At 38.7% G+C, this 16,790-nt stretch overlaps 1 protein-coding gene across 1 annotated transcript in view; it reads right to left on the bottom strand.

The window, feature by feature from the left end:
* Positions 1–16,790, bottom strand: part of SKA1 (spindle and kinetochore associated complex subunit 1) — a 49,002-nt gene that overhangs the window by 23,732 nt on the left and 8,480 nt on the right. The window contains exons 2-5 of the mRNA XM_053700404.1: positions 11,804–11,913; positions 8,545–8,669; positions 7,753–7,844; positions 2,829–2,960 (exon numbers count right to left, since the gene is read on the bottom strand). Of these exons, the coding sequence (XP_053556379.1) occupies positions 2,829–2,960; positions 7,753–7,844; positions 8,545–8,669; positions 11,804–11,891 (437 nt within the window). The 5' untranslated portion in view covers positions 11,892–11,913. The remainder of the gene's footprint in view (positions 1–2,828; positions 2,961–7,752; positions 7,845–8,544; positions 8,670–11,803; positions 11,914–16,790) is intronic.

Below are 16,790 nucleotides of genomic sequence, written 5' to 3'. Positions count from 1 at the left end.
GGAAAGCCTAAATCATTCCTCTTGGCTCCCTCTTTTGTCCACTGTTCGGCCTCAGTGACTTCGTGTCCGAGTCCATTTGAGAGCTAAGCAGTTCTGCATGCTCATTCAGTGAAATGAGGATTATCCGGATGTCTAAGAGTATCTAGATCTGTCAACAATAGTCTCTCTTTCCCGTGGTGTTTTAGCAAGATCTTTGGCTTCAGGACTCACGTTTTAAAGGTCCTCCTGTGCATTTTGACCGCGGACTCCAGACTGCTGGGCTGGGGAGGTACCTGGGACTCGTTAAGTCTCGCTGGGGTTTAGCTCAAATGGTAGAGTGCTCGCTTATCAGGCGAGAGGTAGCGGGATCACTGCCCACATTTTAACGCAGGGACTTTGGTCCTGGGAGAAGTCTCCTCTCTCATTTATCAGTTGGAGTAAATAGTGATTTTCAATGATCTGATGGTTTGACCTCAGTTGTCTTTATCCCACTTTAGCAGGTTCTATTCAGACAACATAGTCTCTGTGTTTTTACATCAACTTCCAGAAAGGAACTCTTGTTCCTTAGTCATATAGCAGGTGTTTCAGATTTTTTCATGTGATCACAGTTTCTGTCTATTTGCCATCCACAGTTATGAAATGGACAATTGGGAAAAGGATGTGTTTTCAAGGTAATCTACCAAATGGGGGTTCCCAAAATTGGTTTTGATGGGGTCTTGTTGGAACACCATGTTCCCAAGTTTGGTTTGAGGTCAAAGATATCCTCAAGCCTTTCTAATAGATGCTCTGTCAGTTCCTTGGAACTTCAGGTGACTCATCCTCCTCTGTTTGTTCTCCTTCCGCGAACCATCCTTCGAAGCATTGGTTTTCTCCTAACTCCTGCGTGGCCTCGCAGGATCCGGTAGACGGTTCTAGTAGAGATTGTACGTGGGGTTTTCGAATCGGTGCTTGAGGCCACGATTCAGGCTCATAAGCCTATCACTAGGAAGATTACTATAAGATATGGCAGGTTCCCAAAGTTCTTATCCTTCTCCTGGTAGGCCTTGAAAAAGTGTCATATATTAGTACCCTCATGGGTCAGATTCAGCTCTTCTGTTCTGCTGCTCAAGCGTATGGCGGATGTGCCGGGTGTACAATCCTCTTATCAGGTTCTGGTACGAATCAGACATGTATTTTAGTGGCTCCCTTGGAGTTTTTTCCTTGTTCTTATAATTTTTTTAGGCTCTGTTTGAGCCTATGCATTAATAGATATTAAGTTATTATCTTGAAGAGTTTTGTTCTTCTTCTGCTCAGAGAGTTTCAGATCAGGAATTGTTGTTCCTTCTCTCTGTCCTAATCTTTCTTCTTATAATGATACTTTGTTGTACACTTAGATGTTGTGCAGGTCCTTAAATTTTATCTTCAGGCTACTAAGGACTTTTGTCGGTCTTCTGTATTGTTGGTTGTTTTTTCACTATCATTGTTTCCAGTTAAAAGGTTTAGGACTGTTCCCTTTGTACACAGTCTGCATCGTATGTTCCCATCAACACGGAAACATTTTTTATTCAACCCTTAACAGTGCTAGTATCACCTTTAGTTTATTTTTTACCATAGACCCACAGGCTCTATTTGCTCCTATGTTTTATTTTATTTGCCCACTGGCACAGACTCATTTTTTTTTAAACCACGTGGGGTACTTTAAGTGGTATATTATGTATCTCCTAATGTCATATTTCTAATTTATTCCTGGGAACTCACTGTACGTATCTGCATCATTCATTCTCTCTATTGTTCTCTCTATTATTCTGCAGGATTTTTTTTTCACAGTTTTTAACAGCTAGAGGTAACTTTTTATTTCTTACACTCTGTTGTTTGAACCTGTCGCTGTGGTGCCTCTCCCTCCGTCCTGCTGACAGATAACATGTAAGATATAGACCATCATTCTTAAATCTGCTGAGCCAGCTATGTTGTAGTTTACCCAAAAATAAGCCACTTAATGTGCACCAAGCCTGCTGCTTCTCAAAACTGGGAGAGTTACAATCTCATATTAGGGCACACGTGAAATCATCACACTTCCAAGGGAGTAGGCTCTGTTCTGTTTCTCCATTACTTGCCTCTTTATCCACCACACAATCCTTCAAGAGTCTCAGGGCAGAAGGAAATGGATAAGAAAAATACCATCAACCTGATGATCTGCCTTTTAGTGAACCACTCTGTGCTAAAGTGGCCCTCTAGTTGGGAAGGAAAGTGAGTTTCATCACGTTCTTTCCCAGAGATGTTATCCTTCAGGGGGACGATCCTATTTATACTTTAAACACCTGTCCAACTGCTTGTTTTGTAAGCTGAAGTGGTAGTTGCATTTTTTTGTAACATTTTTTCTTGCGGTACGAGAAAAGTGTATTTGAAGATTTACAAATGAGCAACATATGACTTTTAAATAATTACTCTTACGCATAGGCTGATTTTGGTCCAGTTTATAATTTGATTGTTCAAACCATCACTGAATTACTTAGTATGTGTACTAACATCTGTTCTGTATTCTGCTGGTACTTACAAGGCATAACATTATGGAATAGTTGATTCAGATTCCAAGACAGTTTGCCTAAACAATAAATCAGAAGTGCTGCTTAGGAATTCTCTCTGAGCTTATTAGTCTGAGAGAGCTAGAGGAAGCTCTGCACCAGCTGCGAATGCCAAGATACCTTCTTAGGCTTGTATACATCTGCATAGAGGTAGTGTTTGAAATATGTAATATGCTTAATTCTTTCGATAAGTATATTTATCTGGAGATTTTAGTAAAACAAAAGTGCAAAAAATAAAATTAAAAAGATTATATTTTTTTTGTTTGTTTTTAATGTGTAGTTACTTACTGTGGGACACTCCCGAATTCCTGTACAGTAATTAATTCCATTTCTTTGATAATCTTTTCTTTGGTCGGTTTCTTTGCTGGCTCAGGCACTGTAACTTTAGATTCCGCTGGCTCCACAGGTGCACAATCACTGCTGAGAAACACAAGACAAAGAGCGGCTCACACACCAAGTACTGTTACTGCACATTACTGGTGGCTAAATTAGGGACTAGGTGCTTTTCTTTTTTCATAAAAACTATATGAATGTGGCACAAAAAATACACAAAGATAATAAAAGCAAAAATAAGTATTACCTTTGTTATATTAACAGGACAGTAGACACTGACCTGTTAATAAAGCAGTTTTACTGAAATTCCTATGTTATAGATCACTTTTCAACACCTATAAAGAAAATGCTACATTTTATTTAAATGTTTTTGTTTACTTTTAAGCAGGTGAGCGATACTACCAGAGGTGATATCACCGGTCCCCATAGACCACCCTCCTACTGCCCTTTATCAGTGTCTGACTCCTCAAATACAGGTTGCACATGTGCTGTAGTACTTCTTGACCCATCAGTATAAACTAAACAGTGAAAATAGCAAGTGCTGTGTTCTTGCTATTAAACTTTTTCTTTTTCACAGCAGTGCTCTGCAGGTCCTGAGCAGTACTTGTACTATGTGTTTAACCCATTAAGGGGATTAAACCCTTTGGGTGCAGGGTCGCTAGCCTTAAAATGACATGCTCTAAAGAATTAGAGCAGGATTTGACAAACCTAAGCATCAAGGAGCCACTTGCGCCTTAAAATTGGGCCCTAGTGCCCTGGTTTAGGGCCCTCAAGACACCTATGGATGTCCCCTTCTTCACATTGCCAGCATCTAATTGGGATGGCAAAAATTTTCTGGCTCCTAAAGTTATGGGCTGGCTCCTAGATTTTGAAAAAAAATGTCAAGCCCTGAATTAGAGCATGTCATTTTTTAACTATAATAGCCGTTTACATTGTAGCTTACTCTTAACTCAGAAGTAGAGCTGCAACAACTAATCGTCATAATCGATAATAATCGATTATGGAAATAGTTGTCAACGAATCTCATAATCGATCAGTTGGTTTGTGCACAACACCAGCTGCTTCACTCCAATGAACTCCTGCATATGGTATTGTGATTTATGGTTATGTCCTTAGTCTAAAGGACGTCTACAGACGTCTAATTTTCACTTTTTCAGGACAGTATACGTTTACAACTACCCCTGGCTTATGTGCAACCCAGCTATAATAGTCATCATTTGGATTGTTTATTTTAAATCTGGTGATTTGGAACTATGCTTTTCATGATATAGTGCCAAGCTTGTTGTTTACACCTTGCCCTAGATTGATGCGAGTTATTTAAATTGATGTGCACTATTATCTGTTTGCACAATTATTAGCGTATTGCTTGCTATTGCTGATTATATGTACTGTATAAATAAATGTGTACGTTTTTGTCCTGTTATTGATATACAGTCCTTAGCGCTTTTGATTTTGTTTTTTTTTAGATTTTTAATAAATTGTGATATGTAATAGAGTCAACCTTTATAAGTATATATTCATTATTATTAGAGCGGACTAGATATTTCCCCTAACCTTATAGCTGGTTATTTACTATTGCATATAGATATTCAAGATATTTTTATGTTAGAATGAAGTCAAGGGTTACTTTATTGAGAGGCCCCTTGCCAAGGTAGAAAACACTTAGCATTGGTGAAGAGCTAACAAAGATAAATATCCCACTTTGGTGAAATTGGCAAAACCCTACTTATACACCTCAACAGCCTTTTCTCTGCTGCAGGAAATATAGCTGCAGAGAACCAGCCTTAGCCAGAAGCAGGTGGACAGGTTGAGATTTTTGCATTTCAATGCAAAGTTTCTGAAAGAGTGAATAACAGAATGTTATTAACAGTGATAGTCTAACTCTTTCTAGTTTTACCTCTTTTCAAACAGTTTGTGGTTTTGTTTAATTATAAAACTGTGCTCTGCTGCTCAAAAATTGAAGAAACAGTTGTGTTAAAGTAAAGTTTTAGTCTGAAGTTTAGAAAACTATTATTGATTCTCTTTTTATCCGATTAGTCGAAAAAATAATCGGCCGATTAATCGATTATGAAAATAATCGTTAGTTGCAGCCCTACTCAGAAGAATTAATGTAATTTACAAACTACAGAAATATTCCTTATCTTCAGTCACAAAGTATAACTAACATGATACAAAAGTATATTGATCTGACATCCACGCACAAGGACCCTCCAATATTACGAGTGAATCTACATTTAAACTGCCCCCCTACACAAAGAAGCAAATAATACATGTCCATTTTATCACCATAATGGAGACACTCTATAAGGAAACATATTTTAATTTATTTGCAGCATTAAGGGGACATTAAACACTAAATACATTTTATGAGCATAGTATTGAGGTACAGTGAGGGGAAAATGATTTGATCCCCTGCTGATTTTGTACATTTGCCCACTGACAAAGAAATGATCAGTCTATAATTTTAATGATAGGTTTATTTGAACAGTGAGAGACAGAATAACAACCAAAATATCCAGAAAAACGCATTTTAAAAAAGTTATAAATTGATTTGCATTTTAATGAGTGAAATAAGTATTTGATCCCCTATCAATCAGCAAGATTTCTGGCTCCCAGGTGTCTTTTATACAGGACACAAGCTGAGATTAGGAGCACTCTTTTAAAGGGAGTGCTCCTAATCTCAGCTTGTTCCCTGTATAAAAAACACAGAAGCAATCAATCAGATTCCAAAACTCTCCACCATGGCCAAGACCAAAGAGCTGTCCAAGGATGTCAGGGACAAGATTGTAGACCTATACAAGGCTGGAATGGGCTAAGACCATCGCCAAGCAGCTTGGTGAGAAGGTAACAGTTGGTGCGATTATTCTCAAATGGAAGAAACACAAAATAACTGTCAATCTCCCTCGGTCTGGGGCTCCATGCAAGTTCTCACCTTGTGGAGTTTCAATGATCATGAGAATGGTGAGGAATCAGCCCAGAACTATACGGGAGGATCTTGCCAATGATCAAGGCAGCTTGGACCATAGTCACCAAGAAAACAATTGGTAACACACTACGCCGTGAAGGACTGAAATCCTGCAGCATCCGCAAGGTCCCCCTGCTCAAGAAAGCACATGTACAGGCCCGTCTGAAGTTTGCCAATGAACATCTGAATAATTCAGAGGAGAACTGGGTGAAAGTGTTGTGGTCAGAGTTTTTTGGAATCAACTCAATGTGTTTGGAGAAGGAGGAATGCTGCCTATGACCCCAAGAACACCATCCCCACCGTCAAACATGGAGGTGGAAACATTATGCTTTGGGGTGTTTTTCTGCTAAGGGGACAGGACAACTTCACCGCATCAAAAGGGACGATGGACGGGGCCATGTACCGTGAAATCTTGGTTGAGAACCTCCTTCCCTCAGCCAGGGCATTGAATATGGGTCGTGGATGGGTATTCCAGCATGAAAATGAACCAAAACACACGGCCATGGCAACAAAGGAGTGGCTCAAGAAGAAGCACATTAAGGTCCTGGAGTGGCCTTAATCCCAGACCTCAATCCCATAGAAAATCTGTGGAGGGAGCTGAAGGTTCGAGTTGCCAAACGTCAGCCTTGAAACCTTAATGACCTGGAGAGTATCTGCAAAGAGGAGTAGGACAAAATCCCTCCTGAGATGTGTGTAAACCTGGTGGCCAACTACAAGAAGTGGACAAACGTACAAAATCAGCAGGGATCAAATCATTTTTTCCCCTCACTGTATGCTACAGAAAAAAGAAATTTGAACTGAGAGGAAGGAATAGGATGCTATACTATGGGAAAAGGGTGGAATAGGGGGCACCCTACATAGTCTATCCCGGGGAGGTGGGAGAACCCCCTAAACTACAGAAAAAAATTAAATAAATACATTTAAAAAAATATATCTTTAAACTGGGTACTGGCAGATAGCTGCCAGTACCTAAGATGGCCACCACTAGTGAGAGGGGGAAGGGTTAGAGAGCTGTTGGGGAGGGTATGTGGAACCTTAAACTGCATACTGGCAGACTGCCTGCCAGTACCCAAGATGGTAAGGAGGAGGGAGGAGCTATTTGGGAGGGATTGTGGAGTGGAGGTTAATCACTGCATTACAATACTGTTACCTTTACCAGTTAACTAATTAACCCCTTCGGTGCCAGGAAGGGCTCAGCTGCAATTAGCAGCCTTCTAATTACCAAAAAGCAAAGACTCAGCCATGCATGTCTGCTATTTCTGAACAAAGGGGCTCGAAAAGCAGCTTTTAAAACCATTTGTGTTATCAAAGCACAAGCATTATGTATATATTTTCAGTGAGAAACACAAAGTTTGTGAAAAAGTTAACTTTTTTTTTATACGATTGTATTTGGCAGCAAAAAAGTGGCATAAAATATATCAGAAATGGTCCTGAATCAATATTTAAAATATATAGTTGTGTTATAGGTATAAAAAAAAAAAAAAAAAAAGGCTCTATTTTTGTTTAAATGGAGTGATAGCAAAAATGCTAAACATTCTCTGGTATTCTGGGCAAGATTTTTTTCTGAAAGTCCCGGTACCAAAGGGGTTAATATGTCCCTTTAACAGCTGCCCCCTCCATTTGGATTGCTTAAATTCACTTTCTGCATCCAATCAGGCAGTTGGACAGGTGTTTAATTAACATATATAATTTCAGTTGTTAAAAATCTGCTCTTTCAAATAAAATAGAAAATGGGATTTAACAAATGACGATTAGCTGAGATGGAGCAATGCAAAATATTACAGTCCAAGCTTGCCCATTGTCATCAAAAGAGGGACCACACAACAGAATTGTCTGGTTTGCACTGCGGCTCCCAAGTGATACTTTAACTATGTGTTTAACTCCTACCAAAAAAGGGGAAATGGACACACATACCTGTCTACAGCTTTCTTAGGAAGATGTGGAGGGATATTTTCTACCAAGTGAGATGCATCAGCAAAATTTTGAGTGATAGAAACCTCCAGTTCCTGTATAGATGAAAACAAAAATTATTGCATAGTCAATTAGCACATCTAGGCAAAATTGTCTGCTTGCTTTTCCCCCCAGAAGTATTCTATATACATTGTAACTGATACACCAGAGTACTCTGGGTGTAAAAATCACAGAAATCCCCTAATGGGGTATGTGTGGCAAAATCAAAGTAACTTCAAGAAAGCATAAGTTAGGTTTGATTTGCTGCTAAGTGAAGCTCATTTCCAAAACAAAAACAATATTCATGTAAGTTATGGTGCAGATATAGGTCTGAGATTAAAATCCTACATTTAATAAAAGTACAAGTCACAAACACTTTTCATCTGATGAGAGCTTGATTTTACTGTACCTACCCATAAGGAGACTTCAGTATTTAAAGGTAATGGAAGCGGTTGTATATCTCATTAACATATTGTACCCACAGTTCTTGGCAACAACGTGGATGAGCACCAATATCACCTTTTTTGTGTAACTATTTGGCCTCATTGGCAGCACTCCCAAAGATGTATTTAAACTTTATTTTTGTAAAGTGTGCTAAATAAAACTATGTGAATTTCTGTCTAACTATTTAGATACACATATTATATATATATATATATATATATATATACACACACATATATATACATGTAAAACAAAATGGTATGTAGCATGCAGTCACTCATGGAGCATTATGTATTCTAAACATACTCTTACCTTCAGTGAATTTGCTATAGTTTCTTGGCGCTGCACTTCCAATTCTAATTGATTGAGAATTTCATACAATGAATGCATTTCATGGCCTACTTTAGCCAGTACATTTTTTAAAGAAAGATCTTGACCTATAGAAAAGAATGTCAATAGTGAGAAGTATAACCCGTTGCTAACCTCCCAAGACACATAACTGCTCATTAAATATACATCTATAAAGTTTTCTTTCAGCAATAAAAGTAAAGCCATAGTATTGTGTTGCATGCCTGCTTAATAATATTTTACAACATACATAGTTGTAACCGTCTTGCTTTCGTCACATTAGTGATGACATTTTTAGAATGCTCTTCACATAACCACAGACTACTGTACTATCATTTATTATAATTAAAATAAAACACCAGATTAGCACCATTAACACATGATGGGTGTCATCCTTCTTAAAGTGATTATAAACTTTAATGAATTAAAGCCCAGGATAAAAAAATAATCTTAAAAACAGAGACACTAATTCATTAAAGTTTACAAAGACGCTTATTTTTTAAAATACTTACCTTTGCGTTATGGTAAACATAACGCCAATCCTCCGCCCTCATATCCTGCTCTCTTTAGCATATGGATGAAGAACCTTCCAATCGTTGTGTGCCCCACTAACTGGACGCCAAAGGTATTTTTAAAAATAAGAGTCTGTAAACCTTAATGAATTAAAGTGCCCCTGTTTTTAAGATTTTCATCCTGGGCTAATGTTCTTTAGTAAAAACTGCACTACAGCCCTAGCATATTATGATTTAAACGTGAAAATGTGTTAACATATTAAAGGGATAGTAAACCCACATTTTTTCTTTCATGATTCGGATAGACCATGCAATTTTAAGCAACTTTCTAATTTACTGCTATTATCAATTTTTCTTTGTTCCTTTGGTATCTTTATTTGAAAAAGTAGGAATATAAGCTAAGGAGCCGGCCCATTTTTGGTTTCTGCACCCAGGCTAGCGCTTGTGATTGGTTGCTACATTTAGCAAACTAATAAACAATTGCAGCCCAGGTTCTGAACCAACAATGGGCCGGCTCCTAAGCTTTACATTCCTGTTTTCAAATAAAGATGCCAAGAGAATGAAGAAAAGTAGTTGCTTAAAAGTGCATGTTCTATCTGAATCATGAAAGAAAAAAAATTGTGTTTACTATACATTTAATTTAAAAAATTAACTTTTTCTTCAAATGGATCACAATAATTCTGCTTTTCAACATAGTGAAAGGGACACTAAACCCAATTTTTTTCTTTTCATGCAATTTTAACCCCTTAATGACCACAATGTACCCTGTATGTCACTGGTCGTTAAGGGTTTTTTCAGGACATAATAGCACAAGTCTAGCAAGAACACACTATTAATGCCCTCCCTCCAGAAGGCTTTGTGGAATAGAGCAGTCGCAACGCTGGTGGCAAGACCGCGCTTTAAAACAATCAAGTCCCAAAAAAAGGCCAGCGACATACAGGGTACGTCGCTGGTCCTTAAGGGGTTAAGCATCTTTCTAATTTACTCCTATTATCAATTTTTCTTTGTTCGCTTGCTATCTTTATTAAAAAAGCAGGAATGTAAAGCTTAAAGGGACACTGAACCCAATTTTTTTTCTTTCATGATTCAGATAGAGCATGTGATTTTAAACAACTTTCTAATTTACTCCTATTATCAATTTTTCTTCGCTCTCTTGCTATCTTTATTTGAAAAAGGCATCTAGGTTTTTTGGTTCAGGACTATGGACAGCACGTTTTTTTATTGGTGGATGAATTTATCCACCAATCAGAAAAAACAACCCAGGTTGTTCACCAAAAATGGGCCGGCATCTAAACTTACATTCTTGCATTTCAAATAAAGATACCAAGAGAATTAAGAAATTTTGATAATAGCAGTAAATTAGAAAGTTGCTTAAAATTTCATGCTCTATCTGAATCACAAAAGAAAAAATTTGGGTTCAGTGTCCCTTTAAGAGCCGGGATATTTTTGGTTCAGAACCTGGGTTATGCTTGCTTATTGGTTTGCTAAATGTAGCCAAAAATAAGCAAGCGCTATCCAGGGTGCTGAACCTAAAATGGGCTGGCTCCTAAGATTAAATTCTTGTTTTTTTCTTAAAGGGACACTGTACCCAAATTTTTTCTTTTGTAATTCAGAAAGAGCATGCAATTTTAAGCAACTTTCTAATTTACTCCTATTATCAATTTTTCTTCATTCTCTTGCTATCATTATTTGAAAAAGAAGGCATCTAAGCTTTTTTTTGGTTTCAGTACTCTGGACAGCACTTTTTTATTAGAGGATGGATTTATCCACCAATCAGCAAGGACAACCCAGGTTGTTCACCAAAAATGGGCCGACTTCTAAACTTACATTCTTGCATTTCAAATAAAGATACCAAGAGAATGAAGAAAATTTGATAATAGGAGTAAATTAGAAAGTTGCTTAAAATTTCATGCTCAATCTGAATCACGAAAGAAAATTTTTGGGTACAGTGTCCCTTTAAAGATAGCAAGAGAACGAAGAAAAATTGATAGGAGTAAATTAGAAAGTTGCTTAAAATAGCTTGCTCTGAATCATTAAAGAAAGATTTGGGTTTAGTGTCCCTTTAAAATCAGCTTCAGAGAATCAATGCACTACTGGGACCTAGCTGATCACCAGCTAGCACTCATTGCGGCTTCTGAGCCTACCTATGCATCTTGTTTTTTTTCAACAAAGGATACAAAGAGAATGAAGTAAATATAAAACGTCTTGAACCATGAAAGGTAAAATGTGGTGTTTTATATTGATAGAGTATTGAGCGCAGTGCACCTTCAATTATTTACAGTAAAGTAATTATAAGGAATCAGGTAAAAATACATAAGTAAATATTGGAATGCTGCTGCACTCTTGAAAAAGTCTGAGTGTTCTCAGACGAAACGCGTAGAGTTTTTAGTTTCATACAGCATTCACCTAGATCCGGCATTCACCATATCCGGCTCTGGACTTGTTTTTTTTACGGCTGAGGTGGAGAAGACGGACGTGTGAGACTTCCATCCGTTCCTTGGTCCGGAGTGTATGCCATTTTTAAACCGTATTGGTTTTTCTGCTTGTATTGTTTGAATTCTTGTAGTAGCCATTTATGTATGTGCACTAACGTATCATTAAATATTGTTACACTTGAGTCGGGCTGTACCTGTTTTTCTTGTTTCGTTCCAATGCTGCTGCATTGCTGTACTAATTCTAGTAATAGAGGATTACAGCAAGTCTTCACTTACCAATATTTCTTAACTGTAGTGTCTTCTTGATTAAAGAAATCTTGGAATTAATATGTAGACACAGTTCTTCCAATTCACCAGAGTCCATTTCCAGTCTCAAAAACTTACATCTAAAAACAAAGAAAGGATGTTATGCTTAGGAGTAATTTTGTTTACAACAAAGATACATTTTCATACATACTAGGAAATCTTAAGAAAACATAGAAAGCACAAACTAGTTTAAATTAAATCTTACTCCTTTGAGTTTAGATTATGTTGTATCATTAACTGAATTAAAGTGAAGGTAAACTTTGATGAATGAAAGCCCGGTTTTTAAAAATACTATTAAAAACAGGGGCACTTTCATTCATCAAAGTTTACAAAGCAGTCGTTTTGATTAAAAACTTACCTTTGGAGGGGGCGGAGCCAGCCACCACCAACTATGGCCGCAATTAACTAGTGCTCCGTTATGTAGTGTACTTCCTGACTGGATCCCGACGGCCATATTACTTGCACAGAGTTCACAATAGGCAGGCTTGCAAACAAAGCTGAATTTATACGCTGATGCCCTTGAAACGGGCACATAAGCTCCTCTGACGGCTCCATGCAACAGAAGCTCAAAATCATCACCCAGCCTGTCGGATCGATCATCGGCCATGTGACTTAGGCCTCTTCTTCTGTGCACCTACGCAGTTACTGCACCTACTGCCAATGTTCCCTCTAAGGCGAGTTTTGTGTGCGGCCCAGCGGTGAAACAGTTAATTAGGTAACCACACCCTGCAATTAGCAAACACTGCACAATGCAGATGGCAAGGTATGGTTCTCTTGTTAACTGTTTCACTGCTGGGCTGCACACAAAACTGTCCTTAGAGGGAGCACTGCCTACTGCCAGCGCACACTATAGTGCATCAAATGCAGTAACGGACATCGAGTTAAAAGCGGAAACGCAAACCGACACCTATAATAACCGACACCTAAATAAAGCCTTTGGTCAGGATTTCTCTTTAATGGCAAAGGTTGTAAATGTTATAGTACCCTGCATTGGCCTGTCAACTATTGTATTTTTAAATATTTTGGCATACAATCATTATAGAAAGGCTGTATACAACACCTCAGGATGTGAGTCATAGAAATAATACTCTATAGTGTGGTAAGCTTCATGCCAGTGCTATAGCGTCTTAGAGTAAAGGTGAATCTAAACACAATTTTTGCAAACCTTCTGCAAGTGGAACTTTTTACACTTAAAGTCTCTAATAATTATTTATACGCCAGAAGGGGGTACATTTTTTGGCTGGCGGCAAGTAGAACTGCTAACTTTGAACCATGCTCTCTATTATAACTCTCTGATATTTCTCAGAAAATCGCACAGGCTGCTCTGAATAACATAAAATATCTATTTGAAATAATGCCATCTAGAAGAACACCTAAGTAGGACAAATCGTCTAAAGGATCATCTATATCTAATTCAAAGCTGAACAACTTCTTCAAAGTGCTTGAAACACCTGGCGTAGGCCGCGCAATCACACAAGAACAAGATACGGAGGCCTTAGACTCAGAAGCCAGCATGCCAGCGCAGCAAGACCAGGAACCACTCACTAAAACCGACATTGAAAATTTACCCACCAAAGCAGACTTCTCTTCTTTGTTAACAGATGTGGGAAAGATGATAAAAGAAGGCCTGGCAGAGGTGAAAAAAAGACCTCTCTGATCTGGGAGATAGGGTTGCATTCTTGGAGGAAAACATTGATCAAACTAACAATGACAGCGACCTGCAAAACCATGCTGCAACCATACAAGACTCCATGCTACACCAAATGCAATCACATATTGAAGATCTTGACAATAGAAGTCGCCGTAGCAATATTAGAATAAGAGGAATATCCGAAAAGATAACAGGAAACTTAATACCACAGCACTTACAAGGCCTCTTTCAATCACTTCTTCATGATGCCGACACCCCTAACCTTCCCTTGGAGCGGGCTCACAGAGCACTTAGGCCGAAACCACCGGACGACAAGCCCCCCAGGGACATCATACTTAAGTTCCAGCTCTACGCAGATAAAGAGAGAATCATGAGTGCCGCAAGGAAGGCTAAACAAATATCTTATGATGGTGATGCTCTTCAAATCTATGCAGACTTAAGCCCAATAACATTGGACAAGCAAAGAGAAGCTAAATACCTCACAACACACCTGCAGGACCTAAAAATCCCCTACAGATGGGGATTCCCGTTCTGCATTAAAGTAATCTCGGGCTCCCAAGTTGCTATCTACAGATCTCCGGATGATCTTGAGCAATTCTGCAAGAAATTGAATATATCACAGCCGAAACCTCCCTCACTAAACCAGCCAACAGATATTGGAGATTTGATAAGGCCTGGCAACCCAAAGCCACAGCGATCAAGCTGGACGAAAGTGAATAGAAAGAGATCCAGTTTGGCCTCCGGCTCAACAGCTACTTTAAATTATCCAACATGACTCTCTCCTCTTCCTTGTAAGTAAGGATAAACTCTAAAGCACACGTCTGTTTAGTAGGCTAGGTGGTCCACACTACCTGACACTTCCGTCAGTTGAGACTGATTGGTGGGAATGAGTATGTAGCATGCTTAACTGTCATTGTTTACCCTTATTTAGACTCAATTATTCCTAGGTCTAGAGCGCCAGCCAGCTCACACAGTATTTTTTAGGACCTCAATAAAAATCAAAATGTCTTAGATTACCTCAGAACCAAGGGAAGTTCCCTTTACTGTTTAGTTTACCATTTGTAGTAAACTAGGAAGTACTCCCCCCCCCCAGAAAGGATATACTGTATATTGTTTTATGCAATTTTACTGGAATTGTTGTTATGTTATATTGTTATCTGTTAATTTCTTATTCTTTGATTACATTCAAAAGGTTTCTTGCACACTATCGATCCCAGTGGGGTTTCTCAAGCAAACCAATTTTGTCCTATTTGGTACCAAACTATTTCACACTGTTTGCTGCCTTCTCACCTATGCATCACACCTACCTCACCATTGCACCTATAAAGGCCCGCTGTGTTTGGTGCATGTCATACCCCTTTATAATAATGGCTCCTCTGAATCCCCTGACTAGACTCTTTAAACCACGTATTTAGTCATGGCCAATCGTAAATTCCAAATTACTACTCAAAATGTTAAAGGTTTAAATTCGCCCACAAAAACATCAGTAGCCCTCAACTGGTTCCACAAACAGAAATGTGAAATCATTTGAACCAAAGTTTACCACTAAACCCTACCCACTAGGTTATTTTAATTCACATGCAGTTAGGAAAAGAAATGGAGTGGGCATATTATTCCATAACTCCCTGCCCTTTAATTTGAACACCAAGCATACCGACAAAGATGGCCGTTACATGATACTGGTTGGAGATCTCTTCCATAGACCCATCACGCTTGTAAATATATACGCCCCTAACACAGGACAGGCAAAAAATTTCAGAACTATCTCTAAAGAGATAGTGGGAATAGCAAAGGGTACAGTTGTCTTGGCGGGGGACTTCAATGTTACACTTAATCCCTCTTTGGATCATTCCAAAGGGAAAAATTCACACACACCCTAACTCCCTTAAGGTGATCACACAGTATTTCCGTTCTGTCACACTCTTAGATGTGTGGAGAATCCAGCATCCGTCCCAAAAAACGTTTACCTTCTTTTCTAATCCCAACAAAACTCACTCTAGACTAGATTATGTTTGTATAGATCAACTCAGTATGCCTCTTGTTCAAGATTCAGATACTAGCCCCACACCATGGTCAGATCACTCTTCGGTGTCGGTGGATCTGGAATGGCCAGACCGTCCTTCAGACAATGTCTGGAGATTAGATAACAACCCCACATAACTGATAAAATAGTGCGGGCATTACGCAAGTTTTTTCAATACAATGATAATGACCAAACCTCACCACTAATAACATGGGAAGCCCACAAGGCGGTAATTAGGGGAGAATTCCTCAAGCAAAAGGCTATATTACTCAAAACATATAAGGCAGAATATAACAAGTTATTGAGCCAGTTTTGCGAGGCTGAGCTTGCTCATATGAGTAACCCCTCAAGTGACATAAATGTCAATAACCTACTAGCAGCAAGACAAAACTTAAATAATCTACTAAACAAAGAAGCACGCAGAAAGGCCTATTACCTTAAAAAACTATACTTTACCGAGGGCAATAAAGCGGGGACTCTATTAGCCAGATCTCTTAAAAAACAGACTTACGCAAGCTATATTCACAAAATGACCAAGATAGACAATACAGACACTTTGGATTGTAGAGAAATAGCAAACACTTTCAACACCTATTACATTGGTCTTTACAACATCCCGACTAACTTGTCTACTGATATCCCCATGATAGATCAATATCTTGAGAGAGCTCGGCTCCCTGTGATCCCAGAAAATATATCTCAATCCCTAGAAGACCCAATTAATAATAGGGAAATCTTAGATGCAATCAATAGCTTACCCACGGCCAGACGGGTTTACTAATCTTTACTACAGACATTTTAGACAAATACTTACACCGTATCTAGCTAAAATGTTTAATACACTAGACCAGGAAGGACATTTCTCGCCACATCAATTGGAAGCCCACATCTCAGTGATCCATAAACAGGGCAAACCAGCTAATGACCCGAGTAATTATCGCCTTATATCGCTTGTAAATGGCGATATAAAAATTTTTTGCAAAGATTATAGCCATAAGACTTAATCCCATTGTGCCCTCTATAATCCATGTTGACCAAGCCGGCTTTGTGCCAGTGCAGGGAGACCAGAGATAATACTATCAGAGCTTTGAGTCTGATAGAATATGCTCACGCAACTAACCAACCCATGGTCCTGGTCTCCATTGATGCAGAGAAAGCCTTTGACAGGCTGAACTGGGTTTTCTTGCAGAGAACGTTGCACTTCTTCGGCCTTGGGGAAAAAATGATTAAAAGAATATTCCATCTCTACTCCACACCTACAGCAAGGGTGAGAGTCAATTAAG

This window comes from Bombina bombina, chromosome 2 (assembly GCF_027579735.1).
Source record: "Bombina bombina isolate aBomBom1 chromosome 2, aBomBom1.pri, whole genome shotgun sequence".
In the NCBI taxonomy this organism is placed as follows: Eukaryota; Metazoa; Chordata; class Amphibia; order Anura; family Bombinatoridae; genus Bombina; species Bombina bombina.
This window is presented reverse-complemented; position numbering and strand designations above follow the sequence as displayed.